The sequence below is a fragment of the Dermacentor albipictus genome, chromosome 9 (genome assembly GCF_038994185.2).
Source record: "Dermacentor albipictus isolate Rhodes 1998 colony chromosome 9, USDA_Dalb.pri_finalv2, whole genome shotgun sequence".
NCBI lineage: Eukaryota > Metazoa > Arthropoda > Arachnida > Ixodida > Ixodidae > Dermacentor > Dermacentor albipictus.
This window is the reverse complement of record NC_091829.1, coordinates 107,448,885-107,460,715: the sequence shown is the minus strand read 5'-3', so window position 1 is coordinate 107,460,715 and position 11,831 is coordinate 107,448,885. Positions and strand designations below refer to the sequence as shown.

At 45.1% G+C, this 11,831-nt stretch overlaps 1 protein-coding gene across 5 annotated transcripts in view; it reads right to left on the bottom strand.

Moving 5' to 3' along the window:
- Window positions 1–3,237: 3,237 nt before the first annotated feature.
- LOC135907180 (uncharacterized) overlaps window positions 3,238–11,831 on the bottom strand; it is a 65,022-nt gene continuing 56,428 nt past the window's right edge. For 3 of the 5 annotated variants that reach the window (XM_065438848.1, XM_065438849.1, XM_065438850.1), the window contains 3 exons: window positions 8,606–8,791; window positions 7,096–7,218; window positions 3,238–3,605 (listed from right to left, as the gene is read on the bottom strand). In XM_065438848.1, the coding sequence (XP_065294920.1) occupies window positions 3,435–3,605; window positions 7,096–7,218; window positions 8,606–8,791 (480 nt within the window). In that variant the 3' untranslated portion in view covers window positions 3,238–3,434. Of the gene's footprint in view, window positions 3,606–7,095; window positions 7,219–8,601; window positions 8,792–11,831 lie in introns of those variants that run through there. The other 2 variants (XM_065438851.1, XM_070525209.1) reach the window with 2 other exon arrangements.

Genomic DNA, 11,831 nt, shown 5'->3' with positions numbered 1-11,831 from the left:
TCGTTCTGTAGGCAACAGTGGCGACCTTGATTTTATATAGGAAGTGCTTAGTAGTGGCGACATTTTACATTTAGCTGCATGCGTTGTTGGCATTCCTGATGGTGCCAATTACGGGGACATTGCATGCGAAACTGGCACATAGGATCTCATATAGTACTAAAGCTGGCTGGTACAATGTGCATTATGAGCGGGTATTTTGTTAAGACCGGGGTAATGACTTGAGACAGAAAGAGACGACATTTATTTTATTAATTTAGGTCGTTCATCATGAGGTCGAGTGGGTGGTGTCCTAATTTCAGGACTAGACTGGCCACGGGTGCTCGACGAACTTACTGCACGAACGCTTCTTGACCCGCTAGGGTATCGCCGGTCAGGCTATCGCCGGACGTGCTACGCGTATTTGAGTGTTGAGGTTGGCCCCAACACCTCCACAAGATCTGGAAGAATGTAGGGCGGTTGTCATCGCACCAGGGGCAGATACCGCGATATGTGAGTGGGTAAATTTTGCTGTATCCGCGTAGGTTTGGGAATCTCTAATTTTTTTGCATAATGCTTAGGGTTAGAGTCTTTTCAGTGCTGAGCTTTTTGTGAGGAAAAGGATAAATCCGGCGGTTGAGCTGCTAGATCACGAGGCGTTCGCCGTCATTGGATGGTAACGGCGCGAAGGTAAAATGCAACGATTGACAGGACGAGTGATTTTCTTTGTTAATGCCGGCAACTGTCCTGTACTTTGTCGTCCTTTCGGGAAGCTAGTATCCTTATGCTCGATTGCACTCGGCCCAGCACGCACATATTTTAACGAATGCTCGGCCACTGTATCAGATATCACTCTTACAGCTGCAGCAATGCGTTGTCGCCATTTGGGCGCTTTTACCACCAATATAAATATTTACAGTGTAGTATAAAGGCTTAGTGTGTTCAGAGGCTGTAGGCTGTAGTGTCATGTATTGGTGCGAGGCCGCCAGTGCGGACAGGTCTCGCACTTGGACGCCAGCCCATGAGACAGTAAATACGTCGCCAAATATGTCACTCATTCCTGCTGTTCTCAGTTGAGCTGGCTGTGTGCTACTCGCCTGTGCTGTATGGGTTTTTTCTATGTGATGGGTTGGACATTATACAGAGAAGTTGTACATAGCTAGGGCATCTCCGTCGTCCGTCGTCCCCGAACTAGTACGTTCATAGTAGTCGAGCTTCCACCGATGGCTCAGTTGGCACCCATTGCTTAAGGGTGTACGAGTCATTCATTGGCAAGAGGAAACTATTGTCGTCGTCGTCATCCTCGTTGTCATCATCACGATCCCAATCACGCTACCACCACCATCACCACCACCACAAGGAGAAATACAACAAAGTCAGCCGAAGGAAGAAACTTTATTATGGCAAGCTTGGGCGATGCAAAAACGAATGATATAATAATGCATAATAAACGTAAGATATTAGTAAAAAAAAACGGAACACCTCCAGCGTATTGCCACCACAGCCAAGCGCTGGATGTTTTCACTTCTCAGATCAACCGTAACAACGTCGACTCGATGTCACGTGATATTCAATGTCATCTTCACTACGCGAACACGCTAAAACAGGTCTGCCCTTAGCGGATCGCCACTGCCGCATTCGTTCACGTAGTAGTAGTCGCCGAGGGGAACGTTCAGCAGGAGTATCACCATGTACGGCTGCAGGTCCATAGATGGTTTTGGCAGGTCCCTGCCCGCCGCAGGCAGCCGTAAAGACAATTTTCAAACAATTTCACGCCTTCACAGGGTCATCACGTTATGCATGCAATAGAAATCCCTTGATTGTGGGTATTGTTTATTTCAAAAAACAAAAACACAAGATCCGCATTTTTGCTAAAGCTGTGAAGTGACCTATTCAAGAGTGAACCGGCTAGTGACGGTTACTCTTAATATTTCGTCTGATACATAGCAAGCAACGATACCAAGCATAGAAAGAATTGTGTTCCTATCGGCGTTCTGAGCCAAAAACACTTCGTCACATATGATATCAACGTAAAGGTATGTGCTTTTAATTTCTTCAATGTTTAGCTTTCGTAGCTCTCATATTCTCATGTCGCAAAATATCACGTAATCGTAAGCTGGAAGACCTCGAACAAATGTGAACTTATTTACTGCCGAACGACTGGAGTGGCACATTTCGACTACCAGTGGTCACAGCACACTGCTTGTTCTCGCGGCCACTATTTTCGAAGTTTTTTTCTTAGGTTAACTGCGTTTCTTTTCAGTAAGCGCATCATTTGCACTATGAAGCGTTGGTACGATTCCATTAGCGAGTGTCTTGATGATGATGGCGATTATTATTATGATATATCTTTTGTGGCGTCAGGGCCAGTTGTAGCCAAAGACAGCCAAGACGTGGTGTACTGAGTCTGTCGTAGTGTAGTCAATGATAGTGGGTAGGTGTAGGGTGGCAGTTAAGGGGCCAAAATCCTGTGTTCTAGAGGTGCATAAACAGAAAATATAATATGCTGACAATGACGTGATACGTGCGCAACGAATATAATTATGTAACATAAAAGCCGGCAGCTCCCACGCCCTGTGAGAATCGATTTCATGTGAAGCAGGGTGCGGGGAGGTGGCTAAGTTAACGAAACGACCAAGAGAGCACCAAGACGCAGGCGGCTATTTCATGACGTGCATGATACCCATGTCCCGAACTACGTGCCATGCCCTGTCATTAATGTTCTTCATGCACTCACGGCATACTATGGCATTTCCAGTTCATACAAAGTTAATAAAACGACCATGAGAGCACCAAGACCTTGGTGGCTGTTTCGAGAACTACATAACATGCATGTCATGACCTATCGTTTATGTTCGTCATTCCCTCGTGTCATTGTATGCTAATTGCGGTATGTACCACGTTAACAAAACGACTATGAGAGCACCAAGACATAGGCGGCAGTTTAATGACCTACATGATACATACGATATTTACATCATGGGCCTTCATGTTTGCCTTGTGATACTATGCTCTTGTCATACTATGCCAATTTTGGTACATACCAAGTTAACGCAGCAACCATGAGAGCACCAGGTCGTAGGTGGTTGTTTTATGGGCTACATGACACACACGGCCTGATATTTATGTCATGACCAATGATTTATGTTCGTGATACGCTTTGGTCATATGGTCGTATGTGCTTGGGGAGTACACGGTATATCTTCCCAAACGCACAATATTTCTTTTTGCTAATTTATTGCTCACTGTACGTTAAATATATATCAAAGTGAACAGAAGGACGAAACATTATATGGCCAGCTAGGGCGATGCAACAACGAATCATTAATTATTATATAATAAATATACAACATTATAATAAAAGAAATCCCAAAAAATTCCCCATGTGTTCCTGCCTCAGGCAAGTGCTGCATGTTTTCACATTTCAGAGCAGAAACCGCAACCACCTCGGTGGGACGTCAAGTAATAGCCAACGTCCTCTTCACCACGCGGATACGCCAAAACGGGTCGGCCCTCAGTGGGTCGTCATTGCCGCATGAGTTCACGGAGTAGTCGCCGAGGTGAACGTTCAACAAGAGTATCGCCATGTTTGGACGCAGGTAGGTAGACAGTCTTGCCAGGTCATTGCACTGCGCAGGTAGACACAAAGGCACCTTTTAAAACAATTTCATGCACCCTAAAAACCATTAGGTCGTGCATGCAATACGGGATCCCTTGATTGTGGTTATTATTGTTGATTTTCAAGAAACGATGCACACATTTGATAGGATCTACTTCGCCTGACGTAGACCATCACAGAGTGGAATGGCTCGTGAACATTTTCTCTTCCCTTTCATGTTTACAGCATTGGGACAATGGTTTTTAAGAAGGGGGCATTACCACGAATACTTTTTTATGTTTATCTGGTGACTGCTTTTCGACGGCTAGCAAATGTGAAGCTTTATCACTCAATGCGAGAAGCGCCTGTATCATTTGGAACTTACGCGAATGTTACCAATCATTCGCTTAGTCGCGTATGTATGCACGGCACGGAATGCAAAGTGGTTTCTCTAAACCACGTGGGCACCAGTGATTACAGTTGAAGCTTGTGCGGGTGATGTACAACAACTAACGCGCTTGACACGCTCACACATTCCGGTGGTTCTCGATTCTGCTACTGTGTTCTTGCGCTTCGCTACTACGTGAGATAATTTTAAAGATGCTTGGCAAGTGCCAGGCATTTTTTTTATTATCGCATCTACGTGAACAAGCTAATCTAGTTCAGACGTGAAACGCAATAACAAAGTACATTAGGCTATAATATGTTGGTGCTGATTTGCCGCTTACGTAGCATTATTCTTCAAGTATTTGCCTCTTGTTTATGAACAGAATGTAGTAACATTTAGCAGTGCTTAAATGCAATGCGTACGTGTGACTTCAGATGGAAATATTAATAATTTTTCCATTTTATCAAATCTCCTCATTTAGAAAGTACAGATGTCATTTTATTAGCCGGCAGTTGGCGTAAAAGCCTATTAGGCACGTGTTTTATCAACAGCGTTTATAGCTGCTGTCACAGTTTAACACTTTTTATTGCTAACGCAAACACTAAAGGTGAAGAGCGACCGTTATTCCACAGTAAAAGAAAACAGGGACAGGGACGCAAATTGATTATACGGGTACGTAACGATACAACCTACTTTCCGTTAGGGTCCCTCTTTATGCCGAAACATCCACTATGTTGACTAACAAGCTTGTATGCGGGACAGTTTGCACATGAAATATTTAAATAGCGCTGCATAAACGCTTGTTACATGCTTACGCCAAGCGATCACAAACCCTAATTGGCCATACACATGCACTCGTTGAGCCATCTCTGGATCGTAACGAAATCTGTAATTATGACCCCTGCCATCAGTGTTCAACATCACGTCTGATGCCCCTTCTGATAAGAAAGAAAACAAACCCTAATAAACAATCTCAGAACTTATCAGACAGACAAAGTGAATGTAAATTAGGTGCACTTCAAAAAACAATACTTCAACACTTCAAGCAAAAAAAACAAAACAAAAGAGAAAAGTCACTTCGCGGCCTGGACCTACTCTTCCGATCGGACTGGTGGCTTTCGCTTGCGCCTAGACCTGCGAAGAAATACTACCTTCTCCGTCTCATAATTTCCAGGCTATGGCTCCCTTCGCTCTGGCATTGAAGTATGCTCAAGTTCATCAAGCGGTTCGGTGTTGCCGACAAAACTAGTTGTTTTTATTCGACAGAAGGCAAATCTGTAGTCCCACTACAGGCTGCTGCGAGGCCCTCTTACAATGCCTCACTTCGAGCAGCAGAGGGTTTACAGGCATTCAATTTTCACCAATATTCCAATCAACGGGACAATGATCTTAAGAGGCTGGCCATAGGTATGTGTACTTTCGGACATGGATTAGGTTTCTTCACTCTTGCGGAGCGCCCGACTTGAAATTTTGGCCCTCGGATGCTCTACGGCAGTCGCTACGGCAGTTAATGCTATGAGCTAAGACTTTGTGGCCCTCAGACTTACACATATGCTTAAGCTGTCAGCTGTCCTTAACAAGGTATTCGCTTCTAGTGTCCCGAGTCATGGAGAATAAACTAAGAAGGGAAATTGCGTTTTGCAACCAGAAAGGAACTCTCCATGAAACAATATCGCTCGGTTTTTGAAATTGTGGCGTGTTACTTGCCGAAGCCCAAATAAATGAGGTATTATTACTACTGTCCCATTATTTTAACCATTTGGTGTTTTTTAATCTCAATCCAAAGCTGTCCCCTCCGGGCTTCGGCCCAGTCCGTGAACTCTCAGACTCAGATATTGGCCTAGGTTAAGTGTGGTTATCAGTGGTTTTTCATGGACGCAGCGCTGCTTTGACTGCCCTAACATAGCTCCGGCTGCTGAGCGGGCTTGAAAAAAACCTACCGTGTGCTCTGACGCGAGCATCGCGTGATGACCCGACTTTTGTTGCTTCAATCGAGGGGCGATAATGTAAAGCTATTCCAAACCTTTCTATTCCAATTCTGCATTCAGCCCACCGCGATTGGTTAAAAACATTTTTGGGCCACCCCCACCTCACCTGTCTGTCACGCCACGTCACGAATCCGTGCTAGCTCCCCATCTAATATGACATGTATACACTGACTATGCATGATTTGACCGAACAAAAGAAAAATAGTTATTTCTGCTTCAACCCCTTCTCGCCATTAGCCCTCGGCTATTGGTCACAAGTTTTCGGGCTAGACCCACTTCACCTTCCTGTCATGCGACTTCACCAAACCAAAAAAAAAAAACTTCACCGCGTCAAAGTGGCGTGTATGCGTTAAAGATGCATTAATATGCCAAACAAAACTGAATTTTCTTCTGAATAGCTCCAGGCTACCCCGTCCCGAAAGGAATAGAAGATGGCCGCCGCCGACCGCTCAGGCACTAGCGACTCGCACCTGCCGGAGAGCACGGGTTTATTTGCGTGCAATAAACCTTTTTTGCGTGGCCGTGTAACGCTTTCGAGCACTTTCGGCATGTTTAAGACCTCATTCTGCCAACTCTGCTGAGGATCCGTTTCAGCGTCATTCTTAAGCTTCCCTTGCATGCTGCCGCGATTTTCGACCAGCCACCACAAGTCAAGTAAGGGATAGCGGGCCAATCAACGACGCCGGCACCACCCTCTTGATCCGGTTATCGATTTCGAGTCCAATTGCTAGGCCCCATCGAATCCATCTCCACTTCAGCGTGCTCCTCGCCTCTTGTCAGCCAATTAAATTAGGCAATCCGCTGAGTGTAGGCAATGTTATTCGTTTTTCAAGCAAACAAAAGTGGCGTCGTATGAACGAGGAGAGCGTTTCATTGGTCTGTTCAGATAACCTTGGAGGTGACCGCTCGATGCTTGCGTCGGGAGTTACGCAAATTTGACGTCAGCAGAAAGGAACAAAATCATATTGGAATAGTTTTACGTTATAGGGTCCCCATTGCGCAATGCTCTCTTCCACCTCCGTTGTTCCTGCATGGACTAAAATATTTAGCAATATGAAGCATTGCGGTAAGTGTAACAAGCTAAACTATTCGATCGAAAATCATAGATTTCAGTAAACAGGCAATCCGAATGCCGAAATACTCACCTTTTTCTCTAGAGTATCTTCGTCCTCAAAGATGAAAATAAGAGATGGCTGAAGTTCCGCAGATGCGATGCCGACGTCCGGGTGCACTAGGCTACGAGTTAAGCGCGAAACATTTTTACATGGCTGCAAGAAAAAAAGAAAAAAAGGCGTAAATGTATTCGTATAGCTCCCTACAATCGTATCTAGAATCTAAACAGTACTCTAATTGTTGCGGGCTTTCGAATGGCAACAGGAGATGCCTTTGAGATGTTGTCATTCAGTCGTAAAGCACACGGGCATACTTTAGACGTCGCTTGGAGCAGTCACTAAGCGAGACACCAAAGACACCAAAATGACAGCGAGACATAAGAGATATCAGTATTGTTTGAGAGAAAAGAGCAAAGCACGGCCGCCAAATGCTAAATATTTTAAGCCGTCACAAGAATACTAATGCATTGAAAGCCGGCAAATAACTGTATCAGTAAGGATTCCAGATATTTAAAAAAATTAAATTATGGGGTTTAACATGTCTATACCACTTTCTGATTATAAGGAACGTCGTACTGGAGGACTCCGGAAATTTCGACCACCCGGAGTTCTTTAACGCGAACCTAAATCTGAGTACACGGGTGTTTTCGCATTTCGCCCCCATCGAAATGCGGCCGCCGCGGCCGGGATTCGATTCTATGACCTCGTGCTCAGCAGCCCAACACCATAGCCACTGAGCAACCATGGCAGCTGGATATTTAAAAAAAACACTTTCACCCAATAAGGAAAAAGTCACTGAAGTGACCATTACCTTTCCTGTATATTTCAAATCAACATACGCATTGTGAACACAACGATATGATTATATTCTCTCGCGGGTATTGGAACTCGAAGCACCAGGGCCGAATCCAACTTGTAAAGCTCACTGTAAGTATGAATTAGCCGAACAGAAATATTTAGGCACCTGCTCTACGATAAACTACTGAAGAGAACAGCTCAAATCACGGCTGTTAAATACATATAAGGCTCAATGATAGCGAATAAAATGGACGTGATTGCCAGTGCGGGAAGGAAAGCTTCAGTGGGGGGACAAAGTGTTGACGAGAAAACTTTTCTTTAGTAATGGAAACAACTGCTTTTCTCGGCTGAGTTTATGCAAACAGACAATTTCACTACCACAAGCGAGTAATAGAAAAGAGCGCGAAGGAGTAAAGTAGGGTGACGAAATGTAAATATTAAAAAGTGCTACTATTGAGTGAGATCTAAGAGTTCCCAAGGAGGGCAGTTTGCATTGTGCTAAACGGTGTGGTGGGGAATGAGGCGCGTTTCACCTTCACCCTCATAACATACCAATCATTTACTTTACAACGTTTTCAGTCCTTTACCCTCCACTTTTTCTTTTTTACATTTAGAACCGCATGCAAGAGTTCTGGATCGTACTTCGAGTTTCTTTACGAAGAAGTGAGTTTTGCGTAATTCTTAGCTCAGTCACCTAGAACGATGGATCAAAAGAAATACTGGTTTGAGAAGCAGACAAACTTGCCACGACGTCATAGTTCGTCGTAAAGAAGAGGTTGCACTCGCTGTATAAGAATGCGACATCCAGAGCGCCTTGGTGCTGATAGCTTTGTGTCCTATTGTACACCAGTGTGGCCAACTCGAAAGACAGGCCCGTTTTAATCTTCAAGCTGTAGCGGTGGCGTTTCGACATCAGTACTGCATGCCTCCTCTGTGGACAAAACACACACAACAAAGCAAGGGATGTTTTCGAAAAAAAAGTTGAGTTCTGAAATTATGCTTCCCGAAACCACGACCCCATTTGGGCGCACGTTGTAATGCAGGAGTCATCATTAATTTTTACCCTCTCAGGTTCATTACCGGGCACTTACATCTAAGTAAACAAGTGTTTTTGCACTTTGCCTTCATCGAACACCAGCTACTGTGATGTGGTTTAAACTTGAAAGAGCGTAAGTTCAGGCATCTCGGTACTTCATATTCATAACCGCGTCTCTCGTCCCTTTTCATGTGATAAAAACGTGAAAGGTATGGCTTCAATCCACCACCTTGACCTCAACAGCTTAACGCCAAAGCTACTAAGCTGGAATGGCCGGTTAAGCAGGTTTCCAGGAATCGTCGGCTGGCTAAGGACGAAATAGATTCTGTGACGAGTTTTCGTGAGCCTATTTTTAGGCTGAAGAAATGGCTCGGTATGTGTTTTAAATAAACTCACATGACGCCTACTTCAGGAATGAAACCAAGGGCACTTTAACGTAAAACTATTCCAATCTTTTCTATTCCAATTCTGAAATCAGCCCTCCGCGACTGGTCAAAACCTTGTTTGGACCTCCCCCCCCCCCCCCCCTTCATCTGTCTGTCATGCGTCGTCACGAAAACCGGGATAGCTCCCCAGCTGATATGACGTGTACACACTGTGATTGAATAGTTTGACCGAAAAAACAAAATGTTTTCTTTTCTGATTCGACGCGTTTTCGCCATTTGCCCTCAGCTATTGGGCAAACATTTTCGGGCTGCACCCACTTCACCTGCCTCTCACGCGACGTCACAAAACCGCAAAAACTTACCGCATCAAGGTGACGCTACGCATTAAAGATGCATCAACATGCCGAGCAAAACTGAATTTTCTTCTAAATAGCTGCAAGCTGGGGCCGTATAACGTAAAACTATTCCAATATGTTTCTATTCCAATCTCCTTACGTCAAATTTGCGTAACCGCCGACGCAAGCATTGGGCGGTCACCCGCAGGGTTGTCTGAACAAACCAATTAAATGCTCCCCTAGTTCATAGGAGGTCCATTTGGTTTGCTTGAAAAACGAATAACATTGCCTGCACTGAGCGGCTTGTCTTGTCTAATTGGCTCACAAGAGGCGGGGAGCATGCTCAAGTGGAGAGGAATTCGATGGGGCCGAGCCACTGCACTGAATATCGATAACCGGATAAAGAGGGTGGTGCCGGCGTCTACGGTTGGTCCGCTTACTCTTACTTAGCTTGCGATGACTCATCGACAATTGCGGCGGCATGCCACGGAAGCCTAAGGATGACGCTAAAACGCATCCGCAGCGAGGAAGAGCTGGCAGAACGAGGTCGTAAACATGCCGAAAGTTCTCGAAAACGTTACACGGCCACGAAAGTTTTATTACACGCAAATAAACCCATTGCTCTCCGGCAGGGGCCAGTACCCAGCGCCGGCGCGATCGGCCGCAGCTATCTTTTATTCCTTTCGGAAGGGGGCAGCCTGCGGCTATTCAAAAGAAAATTCAGTTTTGTTCGGTATATGAATGCATCTTTAACGCGTACACGTCACTTTGACGCGGTAAGCTTTTGCGGCTTTGTGACGTCGCGTGAGAGGCAAGTGAGGTGGGTGCCGCCCGAAAACTTTTGACCAATAGCCGAGGGCTAATGCCAAAATGGCGTCGAATCAGAAATAACTATTTTTTTTTGTTCGGTCACGTTATGCATAATCAGTGTCTACACGTCATGTCAGCTTGGCAGCTATCGCGGTTTTCGTGACGTCGCGTGACAGACAGGTGAATTGGGGCTGGCGCGAAAAAGTTTTTCACCAATCGCGGTGCGCTGACTGCAGAATTGGAATAAAAAAGTTTGGAATAGTTTTACGTTATAGCGCCCCTGCCTCTTTCCGAAAATAATAAAAGATGGCTGCTGCCAATCGCTCCGGCACTGGCGGCTCACCGCTGCCAACGAGCATGAGTTTATTTCCGTGTAATAAAACATTTTGCTTCGCCTTATGACGTTTTAAAGAACTTTGCTTACGACCGCGTTCTGCCAACTCTTCTTTGCTGAGTACCTGTTTTAGGGTCATTCAAGCTTCTGTTGCATGCTGCCGCTATTGTCGTCGAGCCACCGCAAGCTAAGAGAAAGCGGACCATTCGCAGATGCCGGCACCACCCTGTTGTTCACGTTGTCGAAATTCAGTCGAGCGGCTCCGCCCCATCCAATCCCTCTCCACTTGAGGATGCTCCTCGCCTCTTGTGAGCCAAATAGATAAGACAAGTTGTTCAGTGTAGAGAATGTTATCAGTCTTTCAAGTAAACAAAAGTGACCTCATATGAACGAAGAGAGCATTTGGTTGGTTTGTTCAGACTACCCTGCGGGTGGCAGCCCGATGCTTGCGTCGGCGGTTACGCAAATTCGACACCAACAGACCGGAATAAAAAAGATATTGCAATAGTTTTACGTTATACGGCCCCAAGTCACTATCTCATCTTCAAATCATTAAGCACCTCGTAGAAGCAGAAGTGTTAGCGTTATTAACTGAAACGCAGGAATTACGTTTCTTGGTGCTTGTTAATTGCACTACAATAAATGCTGTCCAGTAATGTCTCAACAACCCACACAGTCTGCGACTCAGAACACTGCTAGGCATTTCCGATATTAGTGGTGATGTTTTAACACATCAAAACACAGCATAAATTTTCGCAGAATGAACGTTTACTACTCCGGGAACTTGGGTAAATTTAGCACGATGCACGCTGGAGAGAGTTCGAATGTTGAAACCCCTCTACCAGGCTCCCAATAATTATGCTTCTGATGGGAACATCAAATGTGACGAGGACATGAAAGCACCTTCTCACCTGGGCAAATCAATAAAGCATCAGACATAATGCGTACAAAGAATAAGTGTGCCTTAAAGAAGGTGTAGACGCGCCTCCACATTGTTGACTTTTTCATTGTCTTGCTTTCAACCAATTTCCTGGGTTTTGTCTATCGAGCTCGTAACGACTGCAGTGCGC